The following is a 15,487-nucleotide window of genomic DNA, read 5'->3' as shown; positions in this document are numbered from 1 at the left end:
ATCCTGAACTGTAACCTGTTAAAAAAAACATAAACTCCATAATCATGAGTATGGTCTGTGAGTTCTCTGTGGCTACTGCAAAGCATCGTCAAATCCAGCAGAGAAGTAGAGTGGCAACTGGTATGGGTTTTTTTTTTTTTTTGGCAAATGCGCGACTCCCCTCCCTGTCCTCATTTCTCTGAAAATGTAAGAATAAAGTATTCTAGGCCTTTGTGCCACAAAAAAAAAAAAAAAAACTGTAATCATAGATATGATGCTTTCCTGAGTTTTGTGAGTTCTAGTGAATTATCAAACCTGAGGGACTAATAAAACCAAAACCAAGCCCACTGCCATCAAGTCATTTCTGACTCATAGCCACCCCATAGGGTTTCCAAAAAGCAGTGGGTGAATTCGAACTGCTAACCTTTTGGTTAGCAGCCGAGCTGTTAATCAATGTACCACCAGGGCTCCTAAGGGGCTAATAAAACCCGATCCCACAAATTTGTAACCAGTTGGTCAGAAGTACAGGTGTCCTGAGGGGAAAGTAACTGGTAAAAAAAAAGTTCCTGTTGACTCCGACTCTTGGTGACCCCATATGTGCCAGAGTAGAACTGTGCTCCATAGGGTTTTCAGTGGCTTATTTTTCAGGAGTAGATTGCCAGGTCTCCCAGGTGCCTGTGGGTGAACTTTGACCTCCAACCTTTCGGTTAGCAGCTGAGCATGTTAACTTTTGGCACTACCCAGGGACTCCAACCTTTTTACCAGTTCTGACATCAGCCATCCCTCCCACAGCACTCTCCGCTTCTCTGCTGGGTTCGATAATCCGTTGCAATGGCCTCACAGAATGTACAAACCACTTACAGTTAAGTGGTTTATTAAGGCAGTTACAGGGTACAACTCAGGATCAGGAACCCTCAAATTTGTAGCTAGCAGGTTAGAACTGTGGGTGACCTGGGAATGCCCAAGCTTGTAGCTGGTGTCTGAAATCTTGGGCAGATTTAGCAGTCTGGAGGAGTGTGCCCTTTACCTGTGAAGTCTGACCTAGCTCCAGGTAGTTAGGGGAAGAACTGCATATTGCAAGATGTTCCAGACAGAGGAAACAGCAGGGCCAAAGGCCCTGTTGCAGGTGGGTGCCTGGTGTGTGGGAGGAGTAGCCAAGAGGCCAGTGTAGCTAGAGTAAGGCTGTAGGAAATGAGTGGGCCATGAGGTAGGGGAGGATACGTGACCAGATTGTTCAGGCCCTTGGCCACTGCTTATTTATCTAGCACTGCTGTAACAGAAATACCACGAGTGGGTAGCTTTGACAAACATTTATTTTCTTAGAGGCTAGAAGTCTGAGTTCAGCCCGCTGGCTCTAGGGGAAGGTGCTCTCTCTCTCATTTGGCTCCTGAGGAAAGTCCTTGTCTTTGAGCTTCTATGCCTCGGTTCCTTGGTGATCCCCATGTGGCATGGCATCTATCTTCCCCCATCTCTGCTTGTTTAATCTGCTCTTTTACCTCTCAAAAGAGATTGGCCTAAGACACACCCTACACTAGTACTATCAACACTATCAATTACAGCAATTGAGATGTTTGAGCAAACAGATGCAGCACTGAAGTGCTCACTCGTCTGTGCCAAGAAATTTGGAGGACAGCTACCTAGCCAACCAACTGGGAGAGATCCATATATATGCCTATTCCCAAGAAAGGTCAGAAACCCTGGTGGCGTAGTGGTTAAGTGCTACAGCTGCTAACCAAAAAGTCAGCAGTTCAAATCCACCAGGAACTCCTTGGAAACTCTATGGGGCAGTTCTACTCTGTCCTATAGAGTCACTATGAGTCAGAATTGACTCAACGGCTACGGGTTTGGTTTTTGTTTTTAAGAAAGGTCATCCAACTGAATGTGGAAATGATCAAACAATATCATTAATATCACATGCAAGTAAAATTTTGCTGAAAATCATTCAAAAGCGGCTACAGCAGTATACCGACAGGGAACTGCCAGAAGTTCAAGCTGGATTCAGAAGAGGACATGGAACCAGGGATAGATATCATTGCTGATGTCAGATGGATCCTGGCTGAAAGCAGAGAATACCAGAAGGATGTTTACCTGTATTTTATTGACTATGCAAAGGCATTCAACTGTGTGGATCATAACAAACTATGGATAACATTGTGAAGAATGGGAATTCCAGAACACTTAATTATGCTCAGGAGGAACCTGTACACAGATCAAGAGGCAGTTGTTCAAAGAGAACAAGGGGATATTATGTGGTTTATAGTCAGGAAAGTTGTGCGTCAGGGTTGTATCCTTTCACCATCTCTATTCAATCTGTATGCTAAGCAAATAGTCTGAGAAGCTGGACTCTGTGAAGAAAAATGGGGCATCAAGATTAGAGGACGATGCATTAACAACCTGCATTATGCAGATGACACAACCTTGCTTGCTGAAACTGAAGAGGACTTGAAGCACTTACTAATGAAGATCAAAGACCACAGCCTTCAGTATGGATTACACCTCAACATAAAAAAATTAAGAAAACAAAAATTCTCACAACTGGCCCAATGAGCAACATCATGATAAATGGAGAAAAGATTGAGGTTGTCAAGGATTTCATTTTACTTGGATCTACAACCAATACCCATGAAAGCAAAAGATGCATTGCATTGGGCAAATCTGCTGCAAAAAAACCTTTTTAAAGTGTTAAAAAACAAAGATGTCACCTTGAGGACTAAGGTGCACCCAGCCCAAGCCACGGTGTTTTCGGTAGCCTCATGTGCACGCAGAAGCTGGACGATGAATAGGGAAGACCGAAGAAGAACTAACGCCTTTGAACTGCAGTGTTGGCGAAGAGCACTGAATACACCGTGGCCTGCCGAAAGAGAGAACAAACCTGCCTCGGATGAAGTACAGCCAGACTCCTCCTTAGAAGCAAGGACGGCGAGACTTCATCTCACATACTTTGGACGTTATCAGGAGGGATCTGTCCCTGGAGAAGGACATCATGCTTGGTAAAGTAGAGGGTAATTGAAAAAGAGGAAAAGCCTCAATGAGACGGCCTGACACAATGGCTGCAACTAGCATAACAATTGTGAGGATGGCACAGGACTGGGCAGTGTTTTGTTCTGTTGTGCACAAGGTTGCTGTGGGTCGGAACTGACTGGATGGCACCTAACAACAACACACTGGGATTATAACTACAGGAATAGGGGTTAGGATTCACAACGCACATTTTGGGAAGGACACAATTCAATCCCTATTGGCCACCATAAGGGCTGTGGATTTTCCTCTGCATGAGATGAGAGCCATGGGAGGGTTTTAAGCCAAGGAGAGCCATGATCTGATTTACATTTTTACAGGATCCCTCTAGAAACTCTGTGGATAATAGACTATAGGGGGGGTAAGGGTGGAAGCAGGGACCACTGTTATTTAGGTGGGTGCTGAAGCAATCCGGGCCCGAGATGGTAGCTTTAATCCAGGCAAGAGATGCAGCCTGGGGACAAAGGTGGTGACAGGGGAGGTGAGGACCAGTGGTTCTGGATCTATTCTGAAGGTAGAACCAGTGGGATTTGCAGACAGATAAAGTATTAGTCTGGTAAGGCTGCTGTAACAAAGTACCATCCCCAGCCCCCTTGGTTCTCAAAAAAGGAAAAAGACAAGTCTCAGAAGAAAATAAATAAAATTCTTTATTATATCCTAATCACACAGTACAAATGAAGATTAAATAGGAACAGGGAGAAAGTGGGGGCCCCTTTTCTTCCTGCCCCTAAAAAACCTACACCCTGATCAATAAATACCCGTCCCCAGGGATCCAGAAGTCCCAGCCCCAACACAGTCCCAGGGGGAGTCTTGGGTTGACCCCACTCATTTTTCTAGGCTGTCATCTTTACAGGAGGAGCCCTGGTGGCACAGTGGTTAAGCGTTTGGCTGCTAACCAAAAGGTCGGTGGTTTGAACCCACTAGCAGCTCTGTGGGAGAAAGATGTGGCAATCTGCTTCCATAAAGATTACAGCCCTGGAAAACCTACGAGGCAGTTCTCCTCTCTGCTATAGAGTCGCTATGAGTTGGGATAGACTGGATGGCAGCAGGGTAATGGAATCTTTACCAGAGCAGATTGCCAGTTCTTTCTCCCTGGGTGGGTTGAACCGCCAGCCTTTCAGAGTGTTTAACCTTTGAGCCACCAGGGCTCCCCCATCATTTCACAGAGGTGAGAAGCTAAGATCCAGCAAGTTCATGCCCCTTCAGCCTTGCAAGTCTCCTCCTGCCTCCCCTTAAGACTCTTGCTCGAATTTACACCTGGACACGGTAGCCCCCTGCCCGCCTCCGGCAAAGCCTTCGCACGCCCACCCAGTACAATGTCAACATAACCACCCAGTACCCCACGTAAGCACCGGCCCCAGCGGCCAGGTGGTAGGCCTCGGCAGCCCGGGACGGGCCACTCCAGTCGGCCGTGGCCTCTTGGACCACACTGCGCACCAGGCCCCCAAGCAGCAGCAGAGCCCACAGTGCCAGTGGCAGCACAGGAACGTAGTTGGCAGCCAGCTTGCGGCGGCCCGATGTGCCCCAACCACTCTGGTTCATGGTGGCCAGCGCCAGGAACTTGGCAGGCAGGAGGCCACACATGTAGAGTGGCGCGTAGAGCGAGAGGAGCACCATGCGCAGGCAGCCCCGCAGCCAGGCTGCAAAGGCAGCCTTGGCCAGCGCCACGCCCTGCACACACAGCAGCACCCATAGCAGCGCCCATGGGCGGCCAGCGTAGAAGAGCCGCAGCACTGTGGCAGCCACAAAGAAGGGGAAGAGGCCCGAGACCACTGCCTCGTAGGTCATCCACGCGTGGTGCCGGTGCCACCACAGTGCGTTGTACAGCCACTCTCGGAAGTAGGACTTGGACCAGCGGGTCTGCTGGCTGAGCCAACGCAGGAAGGACGAGGGTGTCTCTGAGTAGCAGCGGGAGCGGGAGGTGTACCTGGAGGGGCGGGAGAAGGTGCGGCCTCAGCACAGCTTTCTTTGGGGCCTGGAGAGGATTCTGGAGCCAGAAATGGCCACTGTGGGATCTGGGCTAGTTTCCTCACCTCTCCGGGCCTCAGTTTTTCTCATACGTAAAATGGGGTCAATAATCGTTCCTACGAGGAGCCCTGGTGGCACACTGGTTAAGCACTTGGCTGCTAATGGACAGGTTGGCAGTTCAAACCCACCAACTGCTCAGTGGAAGAAAGATGTAGCAGTCTGCTTCCTTAAAGATTTACAGCCTTGGAAACCCTATTGGGCAGTTCTACTCTGTCCTATAGGGTCACCATAGGGTCGCTATGGGTCAGAATTGACTCGATGGCAGTGGGCTTGGTTTTTTTTTTTATGTAGTGCTTGCTAGATAAATGTTAGCTACTACTACTATGCCATTGCTAATATTTTTACCATTACTAGCACTCTTACTTATACTATCACTAATCTATTACTAATACCATTGCAATTATTCTTATTGGCAGCCGCACGATGAGAAACAAGACAGGCATGGTTCCTGCCTAGGGTAATCCATGTGGTAGAGCTTCTCAAGGGGACCATCAGGCTCCCTTCCTGTGGCCATGGCAGACATTACTAATCAATCCCTTCAGATTTCCAGCCAAGCCACTCAAGGCCAGAATCCCTTTTACAGAAAGCCATTGGCTGGTCACCAGCAATCAGTTTGTTAGGTCACATTATTCCCTCCCCATGGACATTAATTGATAGTGTCCAGTCTCTTATCTGTCACTTGGAAGGCATGCATGTCCATTCTCTTAGTCCCACTCAGAATCTACCCCTTTTTCACAATCCTCTTGCTATTATAAGATCCCTGGGTAGTGCAAATGGTTTGTGTTCAACTACTAACCTAAAGGTTGAGAGTTCAAACCCACCCAGCTGTGCCATGGGAGAAAGGCCTGGCAATCTCCTTCTGTAAAGATTACAGCCAAGAAAACCCTATGGGGCACAGTTCTACTCTGTAACACATGGGGTCATCATGAGTCAGCATTGACTCAATGGCAGTGGGTTTGGTTTTTTTTTAATTTTTATTTTTTGGTTGCTACTTTTTTTTTTACTCTGCGGGTTTAAACCAAGCCCCTGAATGATGCAGTTGCATCTTTAGTGGACTCCTTGCTTCCAGCCATGCCACCTGTAGCCTGTTCTCAAAACTGCACCCAGAGGGATCCTATTACAACAACATGTCACCCCTCTGCTCAAAACCCTCCCATGGCTCCCTTGTCTCAATCCAAAGTCCTCACCGCGGCCTCCGAGCCTTCCATGAGGGACTCCCTGTGAACCTCCGTCCTCCTCACTCCTCACACGCTTTGGCATGCTCACTGCTCCAGCCTCCTCTTCCTGCCTAGTCCTGACCCTGTCGCAGGCACCTGACTTAGCATTTCATTCCCTACCCTGAAACTTCCTATCCACCCCCTTCCTGGCTTTATTTATCTCATGTTGTTGTTGTTGTTAGTTGCCGTGGAGTAGATTCCGACTCATGACAACCCCGTATGTGCAGAGTAGAACTCTCCTCCATAGCGTTTTCAAGGCTGCGACCTTCTGGGAACAGATTGCCAGGCCTGCCTTCCAAGACGTCTCTATGGGTTATCTCCATAGCACCTATGATTACCTCGCACACTATATATTTTACTTATTTATTGTCTAAGTGTAAGCATGAATTTGATCCTCACAATATCCCTGTTAGGTTGGAACCATTATTGACCCCATTTTACATATGAGAAAACTGAGGCACATAAGGGTTAAGAAATTACCACATTCCAAGGGCTTAAAATGTTGTAGGCACTTAATGAATGTCACGTGAACGATTGCACAGGTGACCCTCGGTATATTCCAAGTTCTGTCAGAGCAGACCAGTGTCTTGCTGGATCTCGCTATGTGGAATTCACTCTTCCCTGAACTTCACTTTGTCTAGCTCATATGCCCCAAAGCATCACTAAACCACATCTCACTTCCTTAAAGCCCTTACTAGAGGGTAGGAGCTCCCCTCCTCTCTCACTTCACTCTTTCTCCCTCACTCTCTCACTAGTCAGATACCACTCCATCCATTTATTTCTTGCCCTCCCCACCTCACCTGGAATAATCTGTGCCACCTTGGTCTCCATGGTAGAATCTACTCTCTCCATCTCATGTTGTATTTTCTAGGTGGAATTCCCCAGTCTCACCTTGCCTCATTTGGTAGAGCCCACTGGGTCCTGTGATCCAATGCAAATGCCACCCCTGTCCCTTATGGTATCTTCCACTCTCCCCTAACATCTCACTTGGTAGAGACGTTGTCCCAGGAGTTACTTTGAGTTTGGAGAACTCCCAACATGCACACATTCCCTGGGATACTATCTGGCCCCAGGACACACCCGGCCACCTGGTTCCCTCAGCTTACTTGGTGGCGTAGCCCATGCTGAGCATGCGGTTGGTGAGGTGCCGGTCATCTCCAAAGGTGCAGTGGGTGCCCAGGAACTTCTGGTTATACCAGGCCTCGAGGAACTGCTGCAGGAGATTGTTCCTGTACAGGCCTGGATGGGGGGCAGGGAGTGCAGGAGCATCAGCCCCTGCTGTCTGTCACCAACCCCGTCTCCATTCCTATCTCCAACCCCAACCCCATCTCCAGCCCCATCCCTCACCATCTCAATTTCCTTTCCAGCACTACCTCCAACCATAGCCCCAGCTCTGTTCCAGTCCTAAGTCCATTCTCAGCCCGTCCTTATTTCAAACCTGCCCCAACCCAGTCTCAGATCCAAATCCACGACCCCATCCTCAGCCCCATATCCATTCTCAGCCCCATCCCCAACCTGTCCTCATCTAAAAATCCATCTCCAACCTCCAACCCAGCCCCAACCCTGTCCTTGATCCCAACCCCATCACTTCCCTTTCCTCAAACCCTTCCCCAACCCCAGCCCCAATCTCCATCCACATCCTTTTTCCAACCCCATCCCCAGTCGAAACACCACCTCCATTTCCCAACCTTATCCCCATCCCAGTTCCTGCCCCAGCCCCATCTCTGTCCCCAGTCTTAGTCACATCACCTGCTCCCCTTCCCCTGCTCCACTCCATCCATGACCCTCCCAAATCTCACCCCTGCTCACCTAGGGGGCCGCTGATGCAAGACACACAGTGGAAGTAGCTCTGACAAGCCCGCTCCACGTTGAAGGCCACCCAATACCGGAGGCTGCTTAGGAAGCTGACCCAGGAGTCCAGGGGGTTAAGAATCCGCACGTCCCCCCCAACAGCCCCTACATGGGGGTCCTCATCCAGCACGCGCACTAGCTCCAGCAGTGCCATAGGGTCCAGCCTTGTGTCTGAGTCACAGACCTGTGGGGCCAGAGGGGCCAGGATCAGACCAGACCCCTACTGTGTGGGGCTGGTGCTCGGGGGCAAGGCACCAGAGGTGGGGAGCAGCTGGGACCTTGAATTTTTAAATCATTTTCAATGTCTAATCACATCTTAAAAACATAACCTAGACCTACACCCTTGTATAATAGTGTTCCTTGAGTGAGAACTGTCACTGCTTCTAACCAATAGAATATGGCAAAAGTGACAGCATATAACTCCCATGATTATGTTACCTTATATGAAAAAGGTGAAGAGATTTTGCATATGTAATTAAGGTCCCTAATCTGTTGATTTTAAATTAATAAAAATGGAGATTATCCTGGGCGGGCCTGACCTAAACAGGTGAGCCCTCTAGAAGGCAGAGACTTTCTCTTTCTGGCGTTGAAGAAGCAAGCTACCATGAGTTCCTTGGCTGCAAGAAAATGAATTCTGCCAACAAACACATGAGCTTGGAAGAGGACCCTTAAGCCAACTCTAGCAAACACCTTGGTTGCAGCCTTGTAATACCCTGAACAAAGAATCCAGCTAAGCTCTGCCCAGACTTCTAACCCACGGAAATCGTGAGATAATAAATGTGTGCTGTTTCAAGCTACCAAATTCATGGTAATTTGTTACACAGCAACGGAAAACAAATACATTGCATTAATGAATGAATCTCTCCATTGAATGAATGAATAACTAAAGGAATAAATGACTCTTTTGAATACATAGATGGGTGAATGAATGAACAAAATCTCTACATTGAATGAATGAAGAAAGGAAGGAATGAAGGGGGGAAGGAACACCTGAATCTCTATATCCCATGGATGAATGAATGGATAAATGAATAAATGATGTCTCTTAGATGGATGAATGAGTGAAGGGAGGAATCCCTACTTGAATGATGTATGAACGAATAATTGAACAAATGAATCTATACTGAGTGGATGGATGGGGGGGTGGGTGGGTGGATGGTTGAATGAATGAGTGAAGGAAAGAATCTACATAGAATGGATGGTTGAATAAGTGAATGAATGAATCTCAATATTGAATGGATGATGGGTGGATGGATGGATGAGTGGATGGATGGATGAATGGATGAATAAGGGAAAGAATCTACATTGAATAGATGATCGAATAAATGAATATATTGGATGTATGGGTAGGTAGATGGATGAATGGAAATAATCTCTCCATTGGATAGATGAATGAATGGAAAAAGGAAGGAAAGAATGAATCTCTACCTAGAACTTAAGACCTCAGGGAAGATGGATTTGGAATGTTAGGGTCAGGGTTGGGGCCAGGCCGCCCTCCACTCACCTGCACGTAGTCCACCGAGTCGCCCAGGGCCTTGAAAGCGGTGTACATGACCTCGCGCTTGCCGCCCCAGCGCTGGGCCACGCACACGCACCTGCGCGTCCTCACCAGCGCCTCCACCGCCAGCCGCCCGGGGTCCTCGACCTCTACCTCCCGGTAGGCGCCCGGCCCGCCCGCCGCCGCCGGCTCCCAGGGTTGGTGGTAGTTGCCGTCCCACACGTAGGTGGCGGGATCCTCGTCAGCGAAGACCTCGCGGAACATGTCGACCATGTAGAGGTCCTCGGCGCTGTTGCCGTCCACCACCATGAGGACGCGCAGCCGCGCGCGCGGGTACTGCAGGGCGCGCGCGGACACCAGGCACTGGCGCAGGTACGCCGGGTCCTCCTGGTAGGCGGAGATGGTCAGCGCCACACTGCGCGCCTGGGCCGCGTCTAGGGGACCTCGCGCCGCCGCCCGCCGCGCCGCTGCCTCCACCCGCCGGTGTTCCAGGTAGGCGAAGAGGCTCTGTGCCACCAGGTGCGCCGAGAGGAAAGCCCCGTAGAGGCCGAAGGCCAGTAGGCCGTAGCGATCGGAGGCCAGCGGCACGCCAGCGGCGTAGGCCCAGGTTATGAGGCCCAGGATGAGCAGGGCGAAGGCGATGGTGAGCACCCGCCGGGCCAGACCAGAGTAGCGGCAGGCTGCCGTGCTGGGCTTGGTTGTGTCCTGCTGGGAGCGGAGAGAGGGAGAAAGAATGGGGAAGAGTCCTCCTCCAGGAAGCCCTCCTGGGTTTTTCCCATGCCAGCTCAAAATATCCCCATTTTGTCAAGAGGATCCCCTGGATACTAGGAAGTTGTTTTCATTCATGAAAATAATTGTGGCAAACAGTTGTCTAAGCTTAATGCCTGATTATACTGATTCTAACACAGTTGTTTCACATCTCTGAAATCGCCGTGGGGATTACACTCAATGGAGTGTCAGTTTAATCGGCAGGAGGTTTTTTCCTCTTGTTGTTGTTAGTTGTGGTGGAGTACCATTCCGACCACATGTATGCAAGAGTAGAACTACTCATAGGGTTTTCAAGGCTGTGACCTTTTGGAAGCAGATCACCAAGCCTGTCTTCTGAGGTGCCTCTGGGTGGGTTCAAACCACAACCTTTTGACTCGTAGTAGAGCATTTAGTCGTTTGTGCCACCCAGGGACTCCTTTAGTGCTACATAAAATAATGATTCATATCACAAAGGCATCCTAGTGTTGAATCAGTAATAATAATATAATCTATATGTACTAAAAAGAACAACACACTATGGTATCTACCAGGCACTGCTCAAAGCCTTTTATATTAACTTATTTGTTTTAATCCTCACAACAGCCCTGTGAGGTAGCTATTATTATTATCATCCTCACTTTACAGATGGGGCAACTGAGTCACATAGAGGTGAAGCAGCCTGCCCAGGGTCATACCTGGAAAAGAAGAAACTGGGATTTGAAGTCTTGGAATCCAATCACTAAACCACAACCCTATATACTGCCTGTACTCCACAGGGGAGTTCTGGAGGACAAATAATGTTTTCTCCCCTGTGCAGATGGCAAAACTGAGGATTGATCAGCGAAGAGGAATGGCCCAAGATCTCACGGCTCTCAAGAGGAGTCTGATTTCTGCAGACAGAAGTTCCCTTTGGAAGCTTCCCAAAGGTACAGGCTGGTTTTCCTCTTCCTCTGCCCAGCTCTGCGACAGGGTCAGTGCCCAGCAGGCATTGCTGGAAGAGCCCAGAATCAGAGGGGAAGGATGCCTGTTTCTTCATCTGTAAAATGGGAATTTAGCACCTTCTGTGTTCCAGGTTCTTCTCTACAGCAACACTGTGAGGTCGCATTACTATCCCTCTGTTACCGATGAGGAAACTGAGGCACAGGAAGGAGAATTCTCTTGCTCAAGGTCATTTGAGTAGTAAGAAGAGGGGTTAGGGTTCAAACCCAGGCAGTCTGGCTCCAGTGCCCAGCTCTTAACTTCCACACTAAGCCACCTCCCTTGTCGTCAGTTCCACCTCATAGGGTTGCCGAGTTCAGAATTAAATGAGTCATTAGATGTAGACCTACCATCATGTAATGTTCTAGATCTGCATGGTCCAGTACAGGAACCACCAGCCACATGTGGCTACTGAGCATTTGCAATGTGGCGAGTGCAACTGAGGAACTGAATTTTTCATTTAATTTAATTTAAATTTAACTTTAAAAGTCGATACTGGATTCAGTTGTTGGAAAGCTCAAGTATACCTGAAATAATTTGAGGATATGATGCTTCCTCTTCAGCAGTAAATTTTGCGAAATCTAAATAAACCATTGGGTTGCCATGAGTCACAATCAACTCGAAGGCAACTAACAACAGCAAACCAAAACAACTCGTTGCCATCGAGTTGATTCTGACTCATGGTGACCCCATGTGTTACACAGTAGATTTTTCTTGGCTGTAATCTTTACGGAAGCACACAGCCAAGCTTTTCTTCCACGACACCACAGGTTAGTTTGAATCGCCAACCTTTAGATTAGCAGCCAAGTGCAAGCTATTTGCGCCACCCAAGAATCTTCCATATCTAAATACAGATTAAGAGTTTCCAGTGAAAATGTAGCATCTGAGTTGAGATGTGTTGTAAATACACGCTAGATTTCAAAGAGTTAGTACAAAAAAAAGCAACTATATCTCATTAAAATGTTTGTAAGGAGCCCTGGTGATGCAGTGGCTAAGTGCTTGCCTGTGATCGACTGCTAACTGAAAGGTCGGTGGTTCGGACCCACCAGCTGCTCCGCAGGAGGAAGATGTGGCAGTCTGTTTCCGTAAAGATTTACAGCCTTGGAAATCCTATGGGGCAGTTCTGCTCTGTCCTGTAAGGTTGCTGTGAGTCGGAATTGACTCAGTGGCAATGGGTTTTTTGGGGCTGGGTAATAATGTTTGTATTGATTACATATTAAAATGATAATTTTTTTATATATATCAGGGGTCCACACACTCTAGCCAGAGACCAAATGCCCACCACCTGTTTTACTATGGCCCACAAGCTGAGAATGATTTTTACATTTTTAAATTGTTGAAAAAAATCAAAAGGAGAAGAATATTTTGTGACACATGAAAATTATGTGAAATTCAGATTTCTATGTCTTTAAATAAAGTTTTATTGGAACACAGCTATGCTCATTAGTGGCTGTTGTTGTCTATGGCTGTTTTCAAACCACAACGTCAAAGATAAATAGTTGTGACAGAGATACTAAGGCCCGCAAAACCACAAATGTTTACTATCTGGCCTTTAACAGAAATTTTGCTGACCCCTGTCACACCAGGGGAGTCCCTGGGCGGCACAGTTAAGCAGTTGGCTACTGACTGAAAGATTGGCAGCTCAAACCCACCCAGAGGCACCTCAGAAGAGAGGCCTGGTTATCTTCTTCTGAAAGGTCACAGCCATTGAAAACCCTCTGTGCAGTTTTACTCTGAAACGCATGGGGTCTCCATGAGTTGGAATAGACTTGACAACAGCTGGTTTTTAGAGTCCCTGGGTGGTGCAAATGATTAAGCACTCAGCTGCTAACCGAAACTGGTTTGTTTTTGTTTTGTTACACTGAGTTACTGCTAGTTGCCATCGACTTGACTCGTGGCAATGCCATGTGTGTCAGAGTAGAACTGTGCTCCGTAGGGTTCTCAATGGCTGGTTTTTCAGAACTAGATCGCCAGGCCTTTCTTCTGAGTTGCCTTTGGGTGAACTTGAACCTCCAACCTTTCGGTGAGCCTAAGAGGTGAGCATGTTGGCTGTCAGCACTATCCAGGAACTCTGCTACACTGGGTTAAATAAAATATATTATTAACATTAAGTTCACCTGTTTCATTTTACATTTTTAATGTGGCTACTAGAAATTTTTAGATTATCTCTGTGGCTTGCATTGTGTTTCTGTTGGACAGTGCTGAGGCAGAGCTTTTGGAACATGGCTTGATACTAGTAACTGCTCGATATCAACAATGATTATCTTTTCTTCTAGAATCTTCCTTCTCCGTTCCTTTGCTCCAAACCCTACTCTGCCTGAGTTCCTAGAGGTGGCCTAATTCATGGTGCGGATGCAGAGGGTAGGGGTCCCAGCAACACAGATGAACACACATATATCAACTGTGGACACACACACCCATACGTGACAAGTGACAGAGCATGTGCACATAGGAAAACACTCATGTTCTTGAAAATGACTACAGACCATCCAGCCTCAGGTAAAACACAGTGATCCTACAGCCCCCACCCCCACTCCCACAGGTACACATGCTGACACACACTGACACATACCCTCCAGCAGGAAGGGGCAACACTGGGCGGAAATGCCAATGTGTCAAGAAACACACAAACACCCACCTTTGGGTCTAGGGCAATGGGACAGACAAGGAGGGTTTGAGAAGAAATAATAGTAACAGTCAACCATATGAAATTGCCATTTTTATAGGTCAAATGCAGTTGAATATCGGCGATTTCATGTGGTTCAACTTAATATTTATTGAACAGATGAAACACAAATCCAGACCCACGTGTCACAGGCAAATACAGCTTTCTCTCTCTCTGTCTCTCTTTCCTTCTCCGCCGCACACAGACATACACAGATATACAGCAAGATAAATATGTACATAAACAGGGACATGTCATATCTCATGTACATGTGCCCTCGATGGCCGCCCACACTCAGAGATGGAAATGGCACACTTTCAGCCTCACATACTCACTGTCCCACACAGATGGCCACTGTCACACACACACGAATGCTGTTGTTAGGTGCTGTGGAGTCAATTCCGACTCAGCAACCCCACGTGACAGAGTAGAGCTGCCTCAAAGGGTTTTCTAGGCTGTAATTTTTTTAATCTTTATAGGAGCAGATCACCAGGTCTTTCTCCCGCAGAGCCTCTGAGTGGGTTCAAACCACCAACCTTTCGGTAAGCAGCTGAATAGATAACCATTGCACTACCAGGGCTCCTTACACACATGAATACACACATGAAATCGCACACATGGGGACAACCACATGAACACAGTTCCTCTAGCGCACGTGGTCACACACATGCTAGTAGTTCTCCCACATGGCCGAAGTTAACACACACACACACCTGTCTCATCGCTGAGGGTCCGGCCCAGCTCTCTCTCTGTCCCGCTTCTTGCTCTCTGAGGAGTCTCTCAGTAGCAGGAGAGCTGGGGGGATCATTTGAAGACCAGAGCAGGCGGGGGCGGGAGGAAGGCTGACGTCAGGGCTGAGCTGGGCCAGGGGCTCTGAGGTCACGGCCAAGCAGGGCAGCTCCACCCGCTTCCCGCTATTACCCCCATCCCCCTCTGGGAGCGGGGGCCTCCCTTCCCAGTCTGCCATCCCTGCCCATCCCTCTCCTCCGAGGTCTCCCTTCCATCTCTCCCCCCTTCTCCCCCAGTTTCCCACCATTTCTTCTCCCCCTCTCTCTGGCCCCATACCCCTCCCTCCCCCTTTTTTCTCTTCCACCTTTCTTCTATATTCTGGGTTTCCCTCTTGACTCTCTTGTCCATCACCCTGGTATTTGTTTCCATCTCTCTCTTCCCAGCTCTCAATTTCTTTTCCCCTCTGTGCCCCAGTCTCCCTTTCTCTGTATTTCTTCTCCTCTTTCTCTGCCAGAATCAACTTGATGGCAATGGATTTTTCTTTCTACTCTCTCTCTCCCCACTTCTGTTTCTCCCTGTCTCTGACTTTTTCTTCATCCTTTTATCTTCTTCTCTTTCTCCATCTCTCTCCCCACTTCTTCTCCTCACCTCTTTCTCACATCTCTCTTTTTCTCCCCATCTCTCCCCCCTTCTCCCCATGTCTTTCTTTCTCCTTCATCTCTCTCCCCACATCTTTCCTCATCCCTCCCTCACCTTTCTCCCCCGTCTCTTTTTCTC

General features: G+C 48.2%; 1 protein-coding gene across 1 annotated transcript; it reads right to left on the bottom strand.

The window, feature by feature from the left end:
* Positions 1-3,716: 3,716 nt before the first annotated feature.
* Positions 3,717-14,791, bottom strand: HAS1 (hyaluronan synthase 1). Its single transcript, XM_049902096.1, has 5 exons — positions 14,695-14,791; positions 9,598-10,296; positions 8,052-8,277; positions 7,349-7,481; positions 3,717-4,924 (listed from the first exon to the last, which is right to left on the bottom strand). The coding sequence occupies exons 1-5, from the start codon at positions 14,701-14,703 to the stop codon at positions 4,249-4,251; spliced, it is 1,743 nt and encodes a 580-aa protein (XP_049758053.1). The 5' UTR covers positions 14,704-14,791; the 3' UTR covers positions 3,717-4,248.
* Positions 14,792-15,487: the final 696 nt, after the last annotated feature.

This window comes from Elephas maximus, chromosome 11 (assembly GCF_024166365.1).
Source record: "Elephas maximus indicus isolate mEleMax1 chromosome 11, mEleMax1 primary haplotype, whole genome shotgun sequence".
NCBI classification, from domain to species: domain Eukaryota; kingdom Metazoa; phylum Chordata; class Mammalia; order Proboscidea; family Elephantidae; genus Elephas; species Elephas maximus.
Note: the sequence above shows the minus strand (reverse complement) of the source record. Positions and strands in the feature narration are given on the sequence as shown.

Coding starts and splice junctions, on each gene's coding strand:
- HAS1 (XM_049902096.1), bottom strand. Junction 8,278..9,597: donor ACTCGGTGGACTACGTGCAG/GTGAGTGGAGGG, acceptor CTGGCCCCACAG/GTCTGTGACTCAGACACAAG. Junction 7,482..8,051: donor TTGCATCAGCGGCCCCCTAG/GTGAGCAGGGGT, acceptor CCCCCCATCCAG/GCCTGTACAGGAACAATCTC.